The 24,506-nt window shown below is 38.4% G+C and overlaps 2 protein-coding genes across 5 annotated transcripts in view; both read right to left on the reverse strand.

Annotated features, from left to right (window-relative positions):
• Positions 1–24,506, reverse strand: part of agbl4 (AGBL carboxypeptidase 4) — a 294,079-nt gene that overhangs the window by 58,392 nt on the left and 211,181 nt on the right. The window lies entirely within an intron of this gene.
• bend5 (BEN domain containing 5) lies at positions 2,856–24,368 on the reverse strand. Of its 2 annotated transcripts, none has more exons than XM_053235879.1 (6): positions 17,786–24,368; positions 16,374–16,504; positions 12,934–13,288; positions 11,235–11,383; positions 8,697–8,910; positions 2,856–8,466 (listed from the first exon to the last, which is right to left on the reverse strand). In XM_053235879.1, exons 1-6 carry the CDS (start codon positions 17,964–17,966, stop codon positions 8,273–8,275), a joined length of 1,224 nt encoding a protein of 407 aa, XP_053091854.1. In that variant the 5' UTR covers positions 17,967–24,368; the 3' UTR covers positions 2,856–8,272. The 2 variants fall into 2 exon arrangements, with proteins under 2 accessions (XP_053091854.1, XP_026770615.3); XM_026914814.3 differs by having other exon boundaries at positions 12,934–13,294; positions 17,786–24,363.

Here is a 24,506-nt window from a genome sequence, read left to right on the forward strand (position 1 = left end):
CGCAGATGCATAAATACATTATTACTATGGAAGAGTCCAACCGTTAATTATGCACACTCTCCCTCATCTTGTCAGTGTCCGTCATCCTGTCACACTGGCCTCTAGCTCCACATCGGTACAAATGTCCAATTAGACGTTCCTACAGCATGAAGAGGATGTGAGCAATACAAGGAACACTATACCTGGCTGGAGGATACATGAAGCTCCCTGTAGCTGGCTCCTGATGGACGCATGATTAGGAGACGAAAAGATTAAAGCGACTTGTGTTCAACATGTCTGGCTGCATGAGATCAGTGGAACGTTTTTCTACTCCTCTTCTCCATTACCACTTTTCTTCTTTTACTTTACAAGACAGTCGCAGACCCTGGGGAAGTTATAGCTAAAAATTTTCCAGCAGTTAACAGTAATAGTCTACAAAAACCCTCCCATCTCATTCAGTGATAATCGTATCTGATTGTATTATAGCACATCACACACCTAATACCACCACCCCAGGGGAAGGTAATGACCATATGTCTCTTTTTAATGCACATAAAGACAGGAGTCGATGTAGTCCCTCTCTGATTGACTGGTGCATCATTTAGCAGTGAGGAAGAGAAGATTCCTTGCCATTTTTTCCTCCCAATTTAATCGTTCAGGAATGTACTGGATGTCAAGGACTAATAGGTTTCTACAGGCAAGAAACAATGCTATTAAATCAGTGTAATAGAAAATGCTGCAAATAAAACTTTAGGGATTTTCAAGGCTGAAAAAGAAAACATTATTCCTCCAGAAGCGCTTAAAAGCATTTCAGAATAAACTAGAAGAAATAGACACAGTGGCAAGGCTGCAGAGGAACAGTGTGTGTGTGTGTGTGTCTCTCTCTCTAAGCACGTATGGCCCTGTGTGTGCTGGCCCAGAGCGCCAGCTTCATCCATCATTACTATACTGAATCATCTCCCTGTCAATATCCCTCACTGCAATACATTACCGCCATGTGGACACTGTTAGCGCTAATGACATTCAGCAGTCCCCTTGGGCACAGAGAGAACGATGAGAAAACTTGGGCCAAGTAGAAATGCCATATTGTATAGGACCACATTTTCTTTTACATATGCATTCGTAAGCCTGCAGGCGCTGTTGCCATGGTAAATAATGAAAATGGAGAAGAAGGAATTAATAAAAGCATCCGTAACAGTCTTAAAAAATCCAAACAGATCCTAGTGAGCTACCCATCAACTCTTTTTGTCTTGTGATTTAATCATCTTCTATAACAGCTATTTTAATATTACAATGGATTTTAGTGGTGTACAATAAAAGTGTGTGTGTGTGAGAGAGAGAGAGAGAGAGAGAACGCAGCTGGGTGTTCTGATATTAACTCCCTGCCTCCCTAATAAATCAGACAGACCAGTGTGCTTATCTCTTTTTGACACTCCGATCAATCTAGCTTTTAATCCCGAGCGCGCTCACACTGCTCCACACATCAAACACACACCCTCTCGCTCATCGCCGGCTGTGTGTATCCAATTCAAAGTCAAAGCCACAGAATGGGGGAAAACTGATCTAGCAGATGATACACACCAAATAAGACAACAAAGCGAGAGCTGTCTGATGCCATCTCACACACTATTAAACATTCTCAATAAAGTAAAAAAGTGTGCTGATTTGTGGGGGAGATAGCGAACGTATGGGTGAAAGATCATAAAGCTCACATGGTGTGTCCATATCAGTGTCTACAGAGGGAGACTATTTTTCTTTCAAAGGCTAGCGCTGGAGGCATTAGCTACTGGAATTTGTAGCACAGAAGCGGAACACAAAACCAATAATTCCCACAGCATGTAACCACAGACTAACTGACCTGGGAATATTTCTGATGACTGGATTTCCCATCCATCTATACTACATCTTGCAGTTTTCCAGAATTATCCTGTTCTTTCTATACTTAGCAAAGACTTCCTATATTTCAACTGACCCCTTTATACAAATACTACTAACGGTTACTAAAGGAAACCTCTGTTTTAGCTGAGCCGTATCATTAATACATGTATAGTTATCTTGGAACATCTAATGAAAAACAGTTAAACTCTTGTCAGTAGACAAACTAAGTAGCAAAATGTGACTTATAATAAATATTTGTCTAGAATTATGTCTAGACCACTGACCTTAAAACATTAAAGCCCATCTAGTCAGCAATATTTTAAAGCAAAAATAAAAGAGAAAGATTTCAGTGTTAAAAGCCGTTGTGTTCTCAGTAATCAAATCTAAACAGCACTGAATGAGTAGGACTGCAGTATATTGCTTCCAACGCCACAAGTGTATTTATTTGTTTTGAATTAAACTCCTTGAAATTTGAAATTTAATATAGCTTCATTTCATTGTTCATAGATTCCTGTTTGAAAATTCATGATTTCACATTTTTGCAAAATGAATTTGGCTGGTTGACTTCTGAAACTGAATTAGTAAATCTGAATTTGTGAACACTGAAACAAATCCTATTTCAATACATGCAGATGCTTGTTTTTTTTTTTAAATAGGGAATTTTAGAATGTGAATCCCTGAAAATTGAAATACAACTTTGAATTTCCAAAAGGAAAGAAATGCAAAACAAAACAGATAAATGGAGATGTGTGGTTTTCTAAGTAATATATTTCCGTGCCTTGAATTCAATTGTGTTTATATTTCATTATTCAGAATGCAATGGCTTTTAACTTTTAAAGTTTTTTTTTACCTCCATACTTCATTACAGGATTAGTGATTGAGCAAAAGCACCTCTCATTGCCTTTTAAATCATCTAAGCAATTTAGTTTACATAGTAAGATGAAAAATATACTCAGAGGGGAAAGAAATGACCAAAAAAAAAAAAAAAAAAAAAAAAAAAAAGACTGGCTCTGTTATTTGTAGAATAAAAGTCTGAATTTATTTTGTTGATCTGTACATAGAACAAGAGTACTTGGACTGCAGCACATACACAATAAACTGATGCCGACCAACTATAGCAGCCGCGCACCAGAGAGGAGTGAGAGCGGTCAGTGAGGAAATGCTTTGCTTTTCAGGTCGTCTCCCTTAACCCAGCAGGAAGCTAAACACGACAGCCTGGTTTTTTTTTTTTATACACACTCAGCTGTAACCTACTGTTACACACCAAACATTTACAGAGATTCTCTGCTGAAACTAAGTGCGTATTCCAAATCAGGAACAGGTTAAAGAAACCAGGCATACCTGCCAGCCCTTGTCTTTGGATTTTCATGGGAACTGCAACCCAAAGGTAAGGACATTGAGCATGTGCACGTCTCTATCTTAAAGAGATGATTCAGACAAAAGCACAGTGTGTGTAAAAAATCACCACGCCCACAACACCTGCCACTCAAAGAAAGGGTTTTCACAGTTGTATTTAGAAGACATTCTCTATTGATTCTGAAAAATATAGGTAAGTACATATACATCGATTTCTAGATATTATTCAGCAGCAAGAACAAAGAACATGAAAGATGAAATGAAAGGACAGATTTAAATGCAACACAGCTGATTCCAGATAATGAGTGTATTCTAGTTCTGAGGTTGTTCAGGACACATTTCAGTCATACCACCAATATGCAAAACCAACAACTTTAAAATGGTGAGGGAAAGAAAAAAAATCAATTAAAATCAGACATTTTAGTGAGACATGGAAATAAAAGAGGCAGGTCATAAAATTAATATTTACAAACATCTAGTAGTTTCATTAATAGAGAATTAATAATTTGATCATTTTGCCATCAAATAATTGAATATTTTAAGAGACACTGCAAATAAACTGTCTTTGGGAGAAAACCACTTTGGCAAGTTATATAAACTCTTTAAAATACACTGTACTGTATTGCAATATCTAAAATATTTTCTAAATATATAATTTCTTGCAGTTTTGATGGTAACTACAGTGGAGCTGGATAAGTTCACTGCTGAGGACCACGGTGCACTGCCCAGTACCATTCAGGTAGATCGACTGTGGGGATTAATAAGCTCCCTACAGCAGTTTATTTTGCTGCTAATGAAAACTACACATACTGTTTAACAGTTATCCATCAATGCCTGTTGAACAATACTCTACACATAATTGTCTACAAATATGAATTAAACAAAAATGTTATGGCATGTGTGGTGTGACTAGCAAGACATGTCTGTCCTGATTTCATTTAATATCAAATAAAAAGAAAACTACTGGTTTTTGATCATGTGACACTGACTGACATCCACCACAGTAAAAAAGTAGCACCATCTGAGGTAAATGACACGTGTGCTGGTAGCACCATCAACCAGAAAAATACAAAACAATACGGGAAAAAAAACAACAACAAAGATTTACAGCACAAATGACACCGACAGAATCACAGAATTAGAAAGAAAGACTCGCTCCTATACAAATCAGGCAGACTCAAAGGAGGTTCATATTGAATATATACTGTTAAAAAAAGCAGAAATCAGCTATATGATATTAAAAATCTACAATACAGACTGATTTATTTACAAATCTGTGCCCGTGTAGAGTGAGGTGCTATGAATGGAGCACATAACTAAAGTGACATGATAAGCAATGAGGTAGGATTCAGATAGTACACATTTCATTACTGCCACAAATCACCTGTCCTGATTTTATAAAAATACTTTCTTTTTCTTTTTTTTTTTTTTTTTTTAAAATCATGGTAAAGCTGAGTTGCAAATGAACTGCTTTGAGCTTGGCCCTGAATAACAGTGACATGGGCTGAGACCTGTAACCTGCTAGGATGAGTCTGAACAGGAAATAATGACATGGTGCTAGCAGGAAGAGCTTGAGTGGAGGACTGGGCAGCTTCGTCTACGTTTGATGGGTCCTCAGCATTTGACTCACAATCTGTGTATGTGGCTTTAAAAAGGAGGCCAAATCCGTACTACTCTACAAACATAAATCAACCTTTTCTAACTATTCTCCCTGTTCCCCTTTTTGGCATCAAAAACAAAATCAAAGAAAGAATAACAAATGATTAAATGAAAAAACAGAAATCTGCTTGAAAGAACAGTATGCACATCTATATCACTGAAAGCTTAATGCTCTTCTAATATGAAATTAAGCACAACAGCACTAATAGAATTAGCTAAATAGAATCTTGAGTAAAGCAAAACCTCATATTTTAAAAGATAATTTTTTTTAAACAAAAAAGTATATTTAGCCTCTTTTTTGAGCTTGGATGACTCTGGACCTTGGCATGTGCCAATTCTGTGCAAGTTCATATCAAGCTGAATGATCACTATTCCACTTTGGCTTATATTGAATCCACCACCCAAGGAGCTTTAGATTACCCAACACCTACACACATTCACATATAGCATAGAAACTCTACTAAAAAATAAATCAAAATAAAACAGTTCCTGGTTTCATGATCCCCAAGTATTGGCCTGATGGTTCCGCATAGACACTTTATACTGCTCTTCTTGGCATCCAGATTGTTTTGGATCTTTAGGGAGCTAAGCAGCTCAAAGCTTAAGCACCGCAGTGATGTCACTCTAAAGCGTGGACACAAACATGACGACGGATGAAGTTCACTAGTGCGGACCAGAGGACCGTTATCTCGGAGAGGTGTACCGGTTTGCTTTTGGAGCTTTTAAGCATCTTATGAATACAGTTTCTCATGGCAATATATAGCATATTTGTACATTTCACAGTCACAATTTTCCCTGGTAGGGTTCACAACTGAAGGGACGTCACGTTTATCAGCCATATTGCATGTGAAAGCTGTTCACTCGGAGTGAGTGTCTATCAACGAGGAATTACTGCTTTTCAAGGCAACGTTACAGCTGACAAATCTCAATATGAAAGGATGATCACGAAGATTGTCAGTTTCTTTTGGCTATCGCTCAACATCAGCCAAATTAAAGCTGGTGTTTTCCAGTGTACCCACAGAGCCATTATCATATATAGCACATATTCAGTTATCGGGGGAACATACAACACACAGCACACGGCACATCGACACACAGAGGAAAAGTTCACAGAAAAATATAGCCTTGAACCATAAACCATACAATAACGGTCTATTCTGCCATTATTACACCAACATATTAGAGGTAAGTTACAATTAAAGTAAATTTTTCTTACACAGACCTAGCTATGAAGCATAAATGGGGATCTTTTTCAACTTTGGAGTTGTAAAAAAAGTGCTAAGTTTTCTGATTAGCCATTTGGGGGGAAAAAAAACTCTTAATATCACCATTAAGATCCATATTTGCCCATCATTATGACATGGCCTTTCTTAAGATTAAAGTGCTGTCGTATATGGTGACTACATCTGTTTCAATTATAAGCACACTTCCAGAAAACGGAACAAAAAGTGAAATGATACTCCTTTACAAATGGCTCACAGTGATGTGATAGCAGGAGCACTGTGATAATTGATGAGTGTAAATTAGCTATTATAATTTAAAATAGAGTTTGCTTCTTTGACAGCATTCCATTAAGAGATAATGCATTTGTGACAAGCAAAGTGAAGACTAAAAAGAAAAGTGAAAAACTATGCATGAACAGGCACGGAGAAAAGATGGAATCATATGGATACGTGATTACTTGTTTCAAATAATAGACTAAGCAGAATAAGGTGCAGCCTGAATATAGATCATCAAGATCCAAATACGTCCAAATATACAATAAAATCTCTCCTCTAGAAAATCCATTAACTAAAAAACATGTACATGTATTTGATAAGAAAAAAGCAACAAAGACAGGATAGTAAAAGTGATGAGACAGGAAGAGCTGAGAGGCAGATTCGAGGTTGATTCACAGTTAGCAGTATGCCATCACAGTTAAGAACTCAAACCTGCAGCAAGCAGGCCTTTTTAATGCACAGCCACATGAACCATTTTGTGAAATGCAAAAAGATACGAGATAGTGAATGGGGAAAAATGAAAAAGGAGGCAAAAGGATGGATGGCATGGCTCACTGGAAGTTGTCACTTTAAAATCACCCCCTCTAATTTCTTCCCCTGAAGGAGGTTCAGAGGACCCAGTCATCCTCTGGGGATGCCATTTGATTGTTTTGGAGGGGAAAAAAAAACAAAAAACAAAAAACACCAACACGTGTAACACCAAGCGCTGCTGACAGCTTTACTCACATCCACACACTGTTTCTGCCATTTTACCACACTCACACACCAAAGTGCAGGTTAAGCAATATCAGCTCATATTACAATCACAGCTTTCTATAAAAACACACAACAGTTCCAAGTGATTGCCATATCAAAGTGTAAAATCCCTGCCCAGTCCTTGTTCCTCAACCTAACTATATAATCGTTCTAAACAACTGGGTTGGCGAATATGTCAACAGCGCTCTAATCCACCATGGAACTAAAATCACAGTTACATAAGATGCTGCATCCGCTTATTTGTGAAAAGGTTCAGATATATCACCTAAAAAAGCAGAATGAGACTACACTAAAGCATGTTGTTGTAAACATATCTATGTAAATGCAAATTTACTAATGTAACCTCAAACCTCATGCTCTGCTGAGAAAAAAAAGGGAGTTTTCTGAGAACACATCACGTCATTAGCACCATCATCAAATCTTATTGAAGGAAATAGCTGAACTCCCAATTCCTCAATATATCAGGGAAAAGAGTACACTGATTATAATGGCTCTAACCAACTGGGTCTTGAGGGATCAATTAAATCAACTGATTTTTTATTAAGACACTGCAGGGGCAAACCCTGTTAAAAGGTGCATTTTTGCATCTCTCACATAAACAACAGACACACGAGGAGAACCGCGTTCTGTAAATTTCCATACTCAAACTCAGCATTTATGGTTTTAAGAACATTCTCCTTAAAACAGAACAGTTCTTCTCAAGGGAAGTCTTCATTCTCGACTTAGACATTAGGACATGTTCTGACACAGAACACCAGCCGATGTGCCTTACACATTGTTATCTAATGTGATTTAAAGGATCTCTCCTGTCAAAAACAATGACTGATTAACAACCACATACCCCTCCCCTCAATATTCCATAATCAAACCTTATAATCCCCCCTTTACCCAAAGCCATTGTTTATTTACAGCACATAAACCAACAAACTCTGCTCACTGTAGTCTGTGTGGATTGTGGGTAAAGCTGTCTTATAGCCTCTGAGGTGTTATGGGTAGTAAAATGCTTTATAAAAAAAAAAAAAAAAAAAAAAAAAAAAAAAAAAAGGCCTCGTTGTGGGCTTCAGTGAAAATCCAAAATGGCAGCGCAGGTGATCACGTGTAACCTCTTCTCGCAGCAGCAGTCTATGACGTCAACATTGCAGGTCCTACATGCCGTCATACAAGTTCTCCATCTTTACCGTCTGCCGGATGAGGAGCTTGGACTCTCTCCTTTCCTCATTCTTGATGGATTTGTTGATATCCATAATTTTTTCACAGATGTATTTGTTCACTTTGGATAGCCGCTGAGTGATCTCAGCACTGTCGGCTGTTTCCTGAGACACACGGTCATACAGACACTCTAGAAAGAAAAGGTGGATTAGGGCTGGCATTTTAAAATATAGCGTTATCAGTTAAATGGAATAATATAGAACTTTTGATTTTTCTTTCTTTAAAAAAAAAAAAAGAAAAAAATTTGACAGCAAGATGTGCACTCAGACTATACATGCTTTAAAGGTATCCACCCAAATCTCACACTACCTACTAAAAGCATTACACTCTTATGGAATAATTATGTCAGTGAAAATGTACCTCGTACGATTTTGAGTTTGCTTGGTGAGAGAGGCGGTTTAGGCAGAGCGTCTTTCTTCTTCTTTGTTGCGACGCCAGTAACACTGCGGTTTTTCAGCGTCTCTGTGCCCCAGATCATTACAGCCAGGTTTTTGGTGAATTTGGAGTCACCCTGTGTACGCTGCAGCTGATGCCACTTCTCCTCTTCGACCCAGATGCCCCCACCCAGGTGTACCTAGAGGAAAGAGACACACACATCTAATGGTAACCCCTATTTTCCCAACATTACAGTTGGGAAAAATACTTGATTCAATCATGATTCTTTAAAACAGTGCACATCAGACTTGAACAGAGGTTCATGCATAAATGCGTTTAATTTCCAATTACACAAATATTACAGAGCTGATGAATTCCTTTAAAACGCCACTGAAATGTTAAGTCCATTTGCTATTCTAACGAATTTGAATATTAATCACCCTGTAGTGTTATACTGCCAGAGACAGAGTGAACATTAGCAAAGCTACACTATGCATTTATATAGCAAACCTGCAAAGAAAAGTCTTGACAAGACAATTATTTATTTTTTTTTAACCAATTTTTTTTCATAAACTTTAACATTTGTTTATTTATTTATTTAGCATGATTGTACATTTTTTTGGTGAAATCTGTTTGTCACTATTCAGTTAGGCTGAATCTCAAATCACTACCTACTACATACTGCTCACTACACAGGGCATAACAATGTCAATGTACAACCAACAGTGCAATATATGCCCAAGAGAACGCATTAGAGATTCAGTCACAAAAACAGCATTACCCCAGTTTGTACATGTTCATTACTCATAACATATACATTTAGGTATTGCTACATAATTGGTACGTTTAAAAAATTAATTATGACATGCATGTATTTGGAGTTTGCATAAGATGATAATCTTTTATCCAGAATGTTGAGAAGATCCATATTTTAATAATTTATTTTCATATTTTCAGTGTGAAATTTAGCTACTTTTTTTTTTTATTTTATTAAAAACCCTTCTTTACCAAGGGTGCCAATAATTCTGGAGCTGATGGCAAACCATTAAGATAAATGTATGTTTTAGGATTTTCCATCAGATTGAGGTCTGGGCTTTGACTGGGCCATTCTAACACATTAAGGTTCTTGGTTTCTTCTTGGATTTTACTATATTTAGCTCCGTTCAATCTTGCCCTCAACAATGACCAGTTTCCCGATCCATGCTGATGAAAAATATCCTCCCAACGTGATGCTACCAGCACCATACTTTAATGTGAAGATGGTGATGAGCAGGATCAGGTTATGATCAGGGTGATGAGCAGTTGAGGACTGAGATCAGAGTTCATCAAATGCAGTGCTTTGTGCCAAGATCAAAAAGTTCAACTTTGGTCTCATCAGACCAGATGACCAAACCCTTTTCCACATGTTTACTGAGTCTCCAGCATGCATTTTTTTTTCTTTCAATAATGGCTTTCTTCCCTGGTGAGTGTCTTGTGAACAGCTCCTCCTATCTGAGCTGTAGATCTCTCCAGCTCCTTCAGAGTTAATTTTGAAGTTGTTTCTGTGCTTCTTACCCGGTCACTGACCTCTTTTAGGCAGAGTCATGGCTGTACCACATTCTTTCCATTTTTTTAATTAATGAATTTAGTGGTGCTCTATGGGATGTTTAAAGTTTAAGATATTCTTAATAACCAAACCCACCCCCCACATTTTAATAGAATCATTACATACAATCCCAATTAAGTCCATTTCAGGCCCAGGCTGTCATACTACAAAATGGGAAAAAGTACAAGCAGGGTGAATACTTACGCAAGGCACGGTATACCTGGGCATCCGACCTTTCAATGATCACATACAGTACACAACAGTCCTCCCTCCCCTGCCCATCCTCCAAGACTCAATTTAGAGAGAAACTGGGGTAAACATGAGTAACGTTTCAAAAAAAATATACTGGAGAATGAAGGTGTTGCCAGGCAGAATAACACGTTTTGACAGACACCAGCCCAGAGTGTCGACTTTTAAGTTACATTGTGCAAGACGATGCCAAGCAAACCATCAGGAGGATTGTCACTCTGAGAAGTCTTTAGGCTGGCTTCCAGAGGCCTTTCCCCTAAAGTAACTAATGTGCTTTAGGCTGCCGGCCAGCAGACATGCTTTTCCCTGCTCTTAGAGAAGATTTGTGTTCTCTGGCTAGCCGTCACTCAAGACAACTCCTGTGGTACAAATAATTAATATGGGCAATGTGCGGGTGTGTAAGGCCTAATTTGCTTTTGCTCTTCATGCTTGATCTGAGTCAGAGAAAGAAGGAATAAGGTTGAACACTGGTTGAATGTCTGCTAAGCTGCATAGCTGAGAAATATCAGAGTAAATGCTCTGGTTAAAATGCCTACTGGGACAAAAGATTCATAGCCAATTAGAGAAAACTCAAAAGCCTGAACAAAAGACTACACAGCCCCAAAGCAAGGACTCTGGTAAAATATGGGTGATCAGCTCTAAAGGGATCTCTTTCTTTCTCTCTGACACACACACACATACACACTTACTTTTCCATCACTGAAGGTATAAACGGTCCTTGGGGATGGGGAGTGGGTGGAGCTAGTGTTGGCCTCCTCTCTGCACATTTCCTGTGGTTCAGGTATTGGCTCCACCACTTCAGCTTTGATTGTCTGAGTGCCATTATCGTGCATTGGTTCTGTGAGCAGTAAAGCATTAAACCGCAGGTTAATTAACAGATCTTATTTAATATACTGGCACAGTATAAAGTGTGAAATAAAATAAGGAAAAGCATAAGAAAATATTTCACATACAGCCCACATGCACACACTCTGGTTAGCTGCCTAAAAAGGGCTTTCCCTGTGCCTTGTGACAGCCTGGTTATTTTAGCTCAGTAAGCTGGCTTGGTGGCCAGCCAGCTAAGCTCTAATGTAGCTAACGAGTTTTAATATCGGTCATTTTACTGCATTCCTGACCCCAAATTAATCAGGCCAGGAACACACTTTAAGCAATTAGTGCAAGAAATATTTGCATGATATACAACCTTTTGGAGTACAAACAATGTAAAATTCAATCTAGTATAATAGAAAAAAACAAATATCCGGTCCTTCAACAATTGTTCTAAAAAAACAAAGCATGCAAGTGATGCAACAGAAAAGCATTCACCCTATTGTCAAGAGATCGCTAGTTTGAATCCTGATGACAGCACAACCCTCCATGGTCGGGAGATTAAGATGGCTTAATAACAGAGAAGGTGAAGGATGGCATTACTGCGTCAGAGAGACACTAACCAACTGTGGGAGTCTGGGTAAAGTTAGTACTCGCCTTCAAGTGTCTTTCTTGGATACTCTACACCACTTAAAGTGCAGAATGGCTTTGAGAGCCAAGTCGAGATCATGACATTGCTGTGCTGTCAGGACTTTTTGCCCACATCTTGTGAACACGCACGCACACACCTTATTCTTGTTCTCAACATTAACGCTATATGTTACTCTATAAAGACATTACTATTGGTGTCAGTGAATTGATTTCATAGTTCTCATAATTATTCTTTATTTATATGTCATAATATGAGTTCATTGCTCAACAAAGATCTTGGTGAAAGATCTATATGAGGAAACTGAATATTAAAGTACCTTTACTTTAAATGTAGTCCATGAAGTTATTTTTAAATATTACAGTACATTTGCAACAGACTATTATTAGGGTTTGATAGGCATATTTCAAGTACTGGACTTCTTTAGGATTGCTTTTTAAATACTGACCTGTGATAGAAAGATTGACAATGGTGACGACTAAAGAGGGACAAATGTGGCAGCGGAGCTGGTAGTACTGTTCATTTTGCAAAACAAAAACCTAATAGGAGACAGTGAAGGAGGTGATAAGACTGAGCTTTCCCTAGAACATGTTCTGTCAGCTGTTTTCTTAAACAAAGGTTGTCATTGTGTACTCGGCATTTGTTGAAGAGAGCATAAACCAAGCAGTCGATAAGCTGTCTGAAATCGCACAGCTGTTTGTGCAGCTGCTTTGCAATAAATAAAGCAGCTTTTTGGAAAAAAAAAAAAAAAAAGATTTGCTTAAGAAAAAGCTATTTCAAAAATCTCCATCTGTTGACAATTCTCGACTCGTACACCACCCATCAATGGCTTACCATACATAGAATATGAGGAGATAGAGACAGAGAAGAAAATAGAAAAGTTCAAAGTGTATATTGTGTGTATCTTGTGTGTGTGTGTGTGTGTATCTCACCGCTACCCAGCCTCATGAGCAGCACGTCCTGCAGGCGGCGGTTGAAGTCCCGCAGTTCCTTGACCTCTGTCAGCAGGCTGCTGTGCTCCTTGAGCTTCTTGGCCTGCTGCAGCAGCTGTCTGCGTGTTCGGTCCAGCTCTTGCTGCAGCCGCCGGACCTCCTCCTCCTGCTGCCTGTAGCTGTGCACCAACTCCTCATAGAGGACGCGGGGCACCACAGCTTCTTCCTCCTCCGGCTCCTCCTCCTCACGCAGCTCCTCACCCTCGGTGTACGAGCTCACAGCGTTACGTTCCAGACGTGCCACCACAGCTGCAAGGCTCTTGGAGGAGTTAGAGGCCCGTTGCTGCTCCTGACACTGCACCTGCCAGACACAAACAACTGCTCAATGGTACTCAATGCAAAGCAAATTCACTGTAGACCATTAGAATTAGATATTAAAAGGATACCTGAAGTTAAGTTTAGGAAATATACCAAACACCATTCCCTCCAAAAGTATTGGAACGGCAAGGCCAATGCTTTTGTTTTTGCTGTATACTGAAGACATTTGAGTTTGAGATCAAAAGATGAATATGAGATGATAGATCAGAATTTTAGCTTTCATTTCCTGATATCTAGATGTGTTAAACAAATTACAACAGGGCACTTTTTGTTTGAACCCACCCATATTTAAAGTGTTCAGATATACTGGAACATATGACTGACAGGTGTATCTTGTTGCCCAGGTACGCCCTGCTAGATTGATTGTTTTAATAATTAATAGCTCTGAATGTCTACTCTTGGATTAAGCCATGGATTTCACCTGTGAAGACTGCATTTGATGTTAAAAAGAATAAACCAACATGAAGACCAGAGAGCTGTCTATGGAAGAAAAGCAAGCCATTTTAATGCTGAGAAAAGAGGGAAAATCTATCAGAGCCATTGCACAAGCATTGGGCAAAGCCAATAGAAAAATTTGGAATGTCCTGAAAAAGAAAGAAACCACTGGTGTACTAACAACCAGATATCAAACTGGTCAGCCAAGGAAAACAACAGCAGCTGGTGACAGAAACATTGTGGGAGTTGTGAAGAAAAACTCAAAAACAATCAGTGACATCACCAACAGCCTCCACAGGGCAGGGGTGAAGGTATCACCATTTGAAGAAGACTTTGAGAGCACCATACCATAAGATGCAAACCACCCATCAGCAATAAGAATTGGAAGTCCAGATTGGAATTTGCAAAGAAATACAGAGATGAGCCACAACATTTCTGGAACCAAGAGCAACATCTGCCAATGTGATAGAAAGGCCAAAGTGTGGAAAAAGAAAGGATCTTTCTTATGATCCGAAACATACAAGCTCATTGGTCATGCATGGTGGAGGTAGTGTCATGGCTTGGGCTTGCATGGCTGCTTCAGGAATGGGCTCACTTATCTTTATTGATGATGTAACTCACGATGGTAGCAGCAGAATGAATTCAGAAGTCTACAGAAACATTCTGTCTGCCAATTTACAGAGAAATCCGTTCGGTCTAATTGCGTAGAACTTCATCATGCAGCAAGACAATGACCTAAAACACACTGCCAACTCAACAAAGGACTTCATCAAGGGGAAAAAAGTGGAAGGTTTTCGAGTCAATCACCAGACCTTAACCCAATTGTGCATGCATTTCCCCTCCTGAAGAGGAGACTGATGGGAGAAACCCTCCGAAGCAAACAACAACTGAAAGAAGCTGTCCTGTTCTGTAATTCTCATGTCATTATTATTCTTATTTACAAATCATACACCAGCACTTTGTCAATCATCGGTCTCTCTAAATACTGCTATTGGCATCCAACTCCACTATGAATCTGTGCTGCAAAACTGGTGAAATTACACAACTTTACATTAGTTGCATTTTAGCATCTTCATTAGTTTAGCTTTAACTCAGGAACCTACTTCATCTCTAAGTTGGGCTTTACAGACAATTAGAAATATTAAATATAAAACACATCAATTACTACCTAGAGGCTTCTCAGATTGTGTCCATGATCACACAGTGCTACAAAAGAGAGGGAGTCAATCATATCTAATAGTTTTTAACGAGGAACATTAACATATCCAGACTGTAGAGTGGCAGAAATTATAATCACAGTGTAACCGGAGCATTACCAGTGCTACCTCCTAGACTCTCACAAATACATCTGCCATATGGCACAAATCTCTTTATTTTGATTATTTCCTAGAGAGAGCCAGGAGGCTTGTGAAGGAGGCTGTGTAGGCTAAAGACAAAATATCCTACAAACATATATCCTCACTGCATGTTCAAGTGAAACCTCTAGGTTCATACTTATCGACTGAAAAATGGTTACAACTGTTCTGAGCAATTAAAAAATTATGATTTTTAACTGACCTGAAGAGTTGTTTTAAGGTGATATATATGTTGAAAGCGCATCTGCTATGAAAATATCAACCACTAAGGAATAACACATGATAAACACATGAAAATCCATGCCGGAGGGCATGATATGCCTAATGCAAAGTGGATTATTTTTGTATACCGCACAGTCTGTCATGTGTTATTCTGCTTGTACCACAGTGATCTGCCCATGATGACAATGTTCCATTTATTAATGAATGACACCTTGAACATTTTAACAGTTTATAGCTAGCTTTAATGCTGTGGAATGTCCACGAGACAAAGTCAGTTCCTGTTATCACTTGCGCTATAGCAACAACAGTCATTCCTTCGCAAGACTTCCTTTTCTCTTGTTAAAAAAAAAAAAAATGCAGCTTGTCATTTTACAGAGAAACCAGAAAGCATAACCTACTCTGTCCTAAACCAAAACCTACTCTGTCCCTTTACAAAGCACAGTGACTGTTACAATGTCCTGAGACTCTTTCCATAAATGTTAAATAAATGCCTCCCAACAAAAAAAAAACTTGGCCACATCAAAGATTATGCATTTTTCTTTGTTAAACAACACATTTTTTTATCCATTCTTTTTATTATTAGGCCTAGATTATGCAGAGTATCTGCCATACAAGTCCCTGTGTATGAGCTGTTATATAGAATATAGAAACACTAATGTATTAGAATGAACATAAACATCGTGCATGTTACAGCTGGAACTACTGTCCAAGCCGTATAGTTATACAAAAATATACACACACCTTCTGACCAATCAGATCTGGGAATTCAACTGCACCTTGGTATAAAACAGTCACAATTCTCACTGCTGCCATAATACTACTGCTCTGGTCTTATCTAACACTCGACATTTCCCCTCTAGAAGTTAAGCTCCTGCTTAATGATAATAATAATTAAATATAATTAAAAAAAAAAAAAAAAACTTAAGTAAAAATTAATGCCATATTAATTCGGTAAAATTTCCAAGAAAGCATTACGGAAAGCACTGTAAGAGGGGAGCTGCATGCTTTCCGATCTAAAGTCCATCTGATGAATCAGGAGCGTTATTATACCTTTTTATGTCGGAGTGGCATTCTTTCTTCACCAAAGTGATTCTCTATGGCATGTCCTGCATTCCTGGTAGTCATTTTAGGAATTTTCATCTTCTTTTGCATAATACTGTTGTCCAGTTCCTCGATGCTGTCTGAAAAAAGGAATAGGATAAAAGTCAGCAGTGAGTTTAAACACTGTGTATGTAAGAGATATATACAGTATACAGTAATGTGCAAAGGTCTTACGCACACGCAAATAAATGCTGTCTTCAAAAATAATGACAATTCTTAAGTTTGTACAAAAAAAAATACTATAAAGAGCAGTAAATGGTAATAAACTAAACAAAGTAAATATTAGGTGTGACAATCCTTTGCTTTTTTTTTTGTTTTAGTTAGTAGTCTCAGGTACAGTTTGTGCAGTTTTACAGGGAAATTGGCTGGTAAGCTTCACTGAGCATCTTGGATAATCTGACACAGATCTTCTGAAGACTTGTCTGTCACACATTCTTCTTTTTTTTCTGGGCATGAAAATCCCAGCAAACTTCATTATGCTTGCTTTTTAAAAAAAAAAAAAAAAATATTTTATTTTATTTTAGTTTTTTAATTACATCATATGTTGCTTCTTTACTGAAATACAAACATTAACATTTCATCTGTAACATTTCATTTTTTGCTGGAAAAGTAATGTTTGGAAACATAAACTGCTTTTGTACTGACTCAGTAATGCACAAGTTATAAAATATGAGACATTTTGGCTTAAGACCTGTAACCTGACATCTCACTGATAAGCAGGACATGAGGATAAGTCGTCTAGGTAAACACTTTAAATCAGTTATGGCACTTAAACGTAGGTGCTGGATTGGTTCCGTTCGCACAAACCTTTCCCCCCCCCTCCTAAGTAACCGAAGTAAACGGAGGCGAGTTAAATGTAACACGTTGTGCATGTTTGCTACACTATGTCATACCTCTGCACGTCGCTAACGTTAGCATGCTGGCTAGCTACACACCTAGCTAGGGCATTTAGCTTGCAAACGTACGTGACACCTATGCTAACTCTCAAGCTAACTAGCTACATACACATCTCCTCACTCTCTCTCTCTCTATATATATACACACCACACATATATCTCCCCGCTGCTTCTTGTATACTATTATATTCGTACAAGTTATATTTTTAGTTAAGGCCACAATTTAACGACAAAAAAGCAGAGGCTTGTTTTAAACGCTTGCTAATGCCTGAGGTAAAAAAAAAATAGCAAAACAAATGCACAACTAGAATTGATAAACACACACGGTTACTTTAAGAGAAATAATGTCACCACGTAGCAACAGCGCAGCACGATTTCTAGTCTGGGTTTTAACAATTTCCCTGTCTGTAAAGTAAATAGAAGTGTAAAAATAAGAAAAGGAAAGCAGTGTATTTGCGAACTTACCTGCCAGAGAGAGAATGTGCGCCTTGGCCGGCTGGCCTGTACCATTCTCCTCACCTCTGAGCACCACATACACCTTCTGCTCATCAAAATCTCTTTTGTGCACTGGTCTCAAATCTCTCACATTCGCAACGGGTAAAGCACAGCACGTGTCGTCCTCCAAAAACCTCACAAAAGCATACATTATTTCTCTTTGGTCCAGCACTTTGGATATGGTTCAGTTTCCCTCTAAAAGAATTAAAAATATAAACACAAAAGGAAATGCCTCTGGGATCGACTGGTTCTGCCTGGTGCACAGCGCCCTCTCTTACTTAGACTCAGTTAATCAACACAGAGATTATCACAGGGGATCAGTAAACTCTGCTGATTACTCCATGTTCTGTTGTATATACTATTATTATTTATTTCTTTTTATAGAATTTTATTAATTATTATTATTATTATTATTATTATTATTATTATTATTAATAACTCTTTCGACTAGTCAGTTGTTTCAAATGGGTTTAATCCAAACCTCAACTCAAAAACAAGTAGTCCTATAAATAATCTAAACTGAACTATAAATTTAAATCTAATTACCATTTAATAAATATGTACTCTGTGAATGTGTACACTGAATAAAAATACACTCTCAGAAATAAAGGTACAAAACTGTACTTTTTCTTATCGCTGGGGTGATACCATCAAAGGTGTATGTTTCGTACCTTTATTATGTATCTTTGAACTAGGAAGGTTCATGTGGTTTATCTTTAATTAGCTTTTATGGTAAAATATTAAAGGTATGCCTACATCAATGTCCTTAAGGTCTAATTATGTACCTTCAATTATTATTAAGGTGAAAGATACAGCCTAAAGGTACAAAACATGCCCCTTAATGGCTCCACACCAGCAACAAGGCAAAGTAGTTTGGTACCTTTATGTCTAAGAGTGTAATATTTGAAGAGATGTATCATACATGTTCATAAAATAAATATACGGTATACTGAGGCATTCAATATTTAATTATTTATTTATTTACTTACTTACTTACTTACTTAAAGTGGACCCTGGTCTCAAAACGTTTGAGAACCCCTCCTGTACAGCTCTAAATTATCAGTCTTAATTACAGGATCTGTTTGGTCATCAACATGCAAGGTAGTCAGGTGGTGATTTAGTACATAGTCATTATCTCTAAAGTATAATCTGTGGACGTCTCAGGATCTGCTGGTGGGTCCACACTTATAGTCCTCACTCTTGTAACTACATACCTTTCATATTTCTTTCCCTGTAGTTAATGTAGCAGTTACTGAATCACTGTAACATGAATGACTGAATAAAAAAGGTGGTGCATTATGATGCATTAATTACTAATTGCTTACTGTAATACTTGGTTTGCTTTACTACTTGTATTGTCATTATGTTAATACACATTTCTCACAAATCAGAGGGAGTAAAGTGTGCGTATTTTGATTGAAGGGTTTCAGAAGAATACCATTATCTCATGCACACCAAAATGACAGGCATTTTACTAGTGTATGTTTTGAAATTACTGGTCGTTTTCATTGTAATTCAGCAGATTGCAGAATTTAAAATGTTTCCATGAATAGACCCGATAGTGAAAGGATAAAAGAAATCTGCAGTTCTTTGTGCCAGAGAAAGAGGGTACCTAGCACTCCATAAAGATCTCGGTTAATGTTTTTTCAATAATCCATCATCTCAATTTCATTCAGTGGGAAAACGCTCTTCACACCAACCGCTCATTATCATAATCGATTCATTCAGCTATTGCTTTGTTCTGCACCAGAATACACAGAAAGGGGGGGGGGGGAGTGTGTGAGAGAGAGAGAGAGAGAGAGGCAAGGGGTACTCTTCAGGATGACTGGCACTGACTGTGTGTGTCTGTGTTTGTGTTGTTTGGAGAAGCGTGCCAGTGTCTTTCTCTTTCTCTTTTTATCCCTTCCTTGTTTCTAATAAACTCACACAGCCTACCTGACAATAAAAGGGATCTCACAGACAGGTTGTTGTACACAGCAACAGATTCCTTGACTTGCGCTTTAATACAGAGAGGTGCACATTCGATAAACGGCACTAACAATTCCGTTCTGCTTCATCTGCCGTAATTGAAAAGTAAGTGATGCAGAACTTTGGATGGCACTTCCTTTACACGGTTCTTTTTCATGTCATTGTTTGACTCAGATGGACTATCGAGTGCTGACCTGTTTTCATGTGACTTCATAGACGAGTTTCTCTCTCCTTGGTAAAAGGGACACAGAAGTACCAAGAACATCTAAAAACACATCTAACAGAAAGTTATATTATTCTTATGGTTACCTAAGTCAAATAACTGTCTGCTTGATCTCAGCAAAAGACTGTGATGCTTGAGAGATGCCAGATGTAATAGTAAAGAAATATTATACAACCTGATACAAAAGTTTGTGTCAGTTTCAAATTCTCTGAGCAAATAGAAGTATCTTACAAAATTCCCCTTAGACCTGGCTGTGTGTTGATAGAGCGAGGAAAGGGGTAGGAGTGTGACCTGGATAGTTGCTGTGCGGCGCAGTGGCACTAGCCTAATCTGCTCCTCAATAGCTCACCTGTCCTGCAGCCCGAGTCTACTCCAATAAGACTCTACAGATCCCACGGCTGAGGCATTCAAGTGAACCCAAAGCAAAATGAAGTGCCCCAGTGTCCATGTTGAGCTAAAGAAATGTGGAGAGGACCAAGTCAAAATGAAGTCTAAAATAAGCTTGTTCCACTCCTGCTCGTTCTGTCCTCTGTGTATAAATCACTTCAAGCACATAAAATCAGAAATGAAAGGCACCCAAATTATCATTCCAACTAAGGAATCACTGAAACAATCACACCCCCTGGTAAATGGCCAAATTAATAACATACTCCAGTGAAAAGTGTATAAAAAAACACACTCCAATGAAGAGTGTAAAAAAAAAAAAAACATAGCTCAGGTTACTCCAAAATTCAGTTTAACTTGATGACATTCATAGAAAAAGGAATTCAATTAAACCAAATGATACAACATGGGCAGTGGCCTCATGTGACTTTTTTTTTTTTTTTTTTTACTACATACAGTTATACAGGCTTTCCAAAAAAAGGTAAAATCTGATTATCTTTTGTATGTGTCTCAACCAGAAGTAAAGTTCTAGCATTTTTAAATCTGGCTACCTCCAAAAGTGAAAAAGGATTTCAGTCCACCTGTGGCACAGGAGCATTGGTGACATTTTGATGGCTAGCATCTGATTACAAAGTGAAGTCATCAGGCTTATGCCCATTTTGCTACAGCATTTAACTATACAACTTGATCAACCTGATACTCACTGTGTGAGGAAAGAACACTTACAGTAGCTAGCAAGGTTTTAGATATCTTTAGTTAGAGTGACTGTTTTACCACAGAGTGAAACTGGCTCCTTACTTGACATGATCTTTGCAGGAAGTTAGCCTAAACAAGATTAAAAAGTAAGTAAAACATTTCTATATCAGTTTGGTGAAATATACACTATATGGCCAAAAGCATGTGGACACCTGACCATCACACTCGCATAGTATGTGCCTGTTGATCATCTCATTCCAGATTCAGCCCCCCCTTGCCATTGTAATAACTCCCACTCTTCTCAGAAGGCTTTCCACAAGATTTTGGAGTGTGGCTGTAGGGATTTGTGTTCATTCAGCCACAAGAGCATTAGTGAGGTCAGGCACTGATGTCAGCGAGAAAGCCTGGCACATAGTTGGTGATCCAGTTCATCCCAAAGGTGTTGAGTGGGGTTGAGGTCAGGGTTCTATGCAGGCTACTCGAGTTCTTCCACTCCAACTTTGGCAAACTTTCATCGTCCTCGCTTTGTGCACAGGGGCGTTGTCATGCTGGAACAGGTTTGGGCCTCTTAGTTCCAGTGAAGGGAAATTGTAATGTCACAGCATACAAAGACATCCTATACAATTGTGTGCTTCTAAATTTGTGACAACAGTTTGGGGAAGACCCACATATGGGTGTGATATTCAGGTTTCCACAAACCTTTGGCCATATATTGTACTTATGGCTTCTTAAAGATGAGGTTATAAAGGATGTTAGGCAGAAAAACTGTATTTTGGCCAAAACCTGATTTTTTTGTGATGGATGTTTGCCACACAAATAATTTCTATCCATTCAAAATTATGCTTTCTGTCCAACTTATATATTCAAATAACTTAATTAGAAAGTTAATAAACTGACCAATTCTGAAGAGTCCCTATGTATATTGTGTGCTGTCTAACATCCCAACACCAACAAAGGCTACAAAACATAAAAACACTTGACAGGAGCATCTGTTTGTGCAGCCACACACAGTGAGGCCCATGATGGCGACTCATAAAGAGTTTGGCACTGCAGAAATAGTTGCCGACACTGAGTCAGACATCATGTCCCTCCAATTAGAGTCTCTCAGCTCCCCTCATTCATCTTTATTGGTGATACATTAACCGCCATTTAATAAAAGACATGGGATAATCTCTATAATGATGTGGCTGATGGAGCTGGGCTCCAGAGAGGGAGGTAGCTGCTCTGTGACTGGAATATAAAACGTCCGGGTGTTGGGTGAGGTGGTAGCAGTTTGCCAAATGAGGATGAGGATGATGATGATGAGGATGATGATGATGATGATGACAGAGCGAGATAAATATGAGGAGCTATGACACTGGCATTAGGCGCAAACATATTAGCCATTAGCACATGGCCAATCAAAACGCTGCACCTGTGCCAGTTTGGGAGAAGGACAGACGATTGCACAGGTGCCTGTGTGTGTAAGCGGCTGTGTATTTGTGTGAGTATGATCACTGCCTGAGTAAGAGCCAAACGTCTGGCATGCTCAATACCTGGTGCCTCTGCCAGATTCTCTGAAGCACGCAGGGGACAGCAGGATCATTTAGAGAGCATTACAAATATGCTTTAAAATAAAGAGTCCAGTATGTTCGGGGAGCAGAAACAGTCAGGGTCGATCAAGAACGGAGCTGTTTGGCGCCTTCATCTTATATTGATAAACAACTTAGCCAGCACAGATCCTCTCTTGTTTAATTGAACTGGTCTTAATTATGTTACTTTATTTTGTCCCTGAATTAGCACATCATGAATAATTAATTGGCCATGACGGCATGAGCCCGGTAATAAAAAACGTGATAGCCCATGAAATGAACAGTGGCCTCCAAACAGGCCGCAACGGAGCACCATCGATTACTAATGTGAGTCGCCCTGAGACCCTCTGCATAACTGACAGAGAGAGCAGCTGCAAAACTATATTGTGTAACCCCCCCTCACCCACACACACATCAAATATTCAGAAGGGTATCATTGCTGGTGTGCCAACCCACTGCGTATCCTCTGTGACACAGAAGGGGGCCCATTGATCTTCCTTTAAATGAACAAATGAGCAGTGCTGAACTAGTGCTCAAACTCCAGGCCTGTTCAATGAGCTTCGTTAGGATCACTCTCACTCCAGGGCATGTGGTATCGATCCGACCAGATCAGGGAGCAATACCTCCCAAGTAACCTTCTAAATATGATTTTTCAGCCGTGTTAGCATGAACAACAAGTCTGTTTACTTCTTTTATCCTCAGTGGCATCAGACAAGAAATCACAGATGTTTGAGTTAAAAAGACGAAGATGAATAGTAATTGTGATTTTGAGGTAAGTAATGCATAATATATTTGTGTAGATGTGGAAAAGCCCTTCAAATGGTGAAATTTTGACATTTTCTAATATATGTTCTGACAACTACTGAAATATGTTTCTTTTTTGCAGATATCTCAATCAAAGTTCTAGCATTGTAAAGTCTGCCTTGGTACTTAGTGTTATACCTTGGCTTTCAAGCTTTGTGTACATGGGTTGGAAATGAAGACAGAGAATGTATTAAAAATAAAACACTTCACCTATTTAACTGTCAGAGGCCTAATCTTGACAAATTTGGACAAATCTTGCCCTGCCAAACCCAAAGTTTAAATAAAATATAAAAATAATAAGTATGAACATTTAAGATGGAAAACTTTGATCCTGAGTATCATCCACATTAGTCTCCGTAGGCTTTTACTTGAGGTAAATGTCTGTGGCAAACAAGACTCGTCGTCACTCGACTTCGCTTCAACATTGGCGCTGAAATAATCGCTGATAAGTGAGTTTTGTTCTGTTGGCTAAATTTCAAAATGTTTTTTTTTTCAGGTCCAGTGATATCCGATGCATTTTCCGAGACTGACGCACATTTTATTTATTTTTTTAGCTCTGTAGATCGTGAATTAGGTGTTCTGTAGATGATGTTGTGCTGTATGTTTTCTACACTCTACTTGTACATTTCATCTGCATAATCTGCTAACCTTATTGATGAAAGACATTCACAGTTTGTTAGTGGGAACTGTGGCTAAGAAAAAGTCTAAAATATCCGGACACCTATCTCCCACATTATGGAAGTCATTACTGGTGCATTCATTCAGGTTTCATGAAAGAAATGTTCAGCATCATGCTAAGTAAAACAGCACAAATTCACAATGGGGCCAGAGGGAGGAATTACACTGACACCTAGTTTGAAGAGTGTCACAGAAAATAATTTGAGAGAGCCACCTGCTGTGTGCATTTTGTGAACCAATCTGTTCAGGTATTATTTCAAAGTCAACAAGACAATTCAAGAGAAGATGTTTCATTTTATATATATATATATATATATATATATATATATATATATATATATATATATATATATATATATATATATAT

Source organism: Pangasianodon hypophthalmus, chromosome 8 (assembly GCF_027358585.1).
Source record: "Pangasianodon hypophthalmus isolate fPanHyp1 chromosome 8, fPanHyp1.pri, whole genome shotgun sequence".
Taxonomy (NCBI): Eukaryota; Metazoa; Chordata; class Actinopteri; order Siluriformes; family Pangasiidae; genus Pangasianodon; species Pangasianodon hypophthalmus.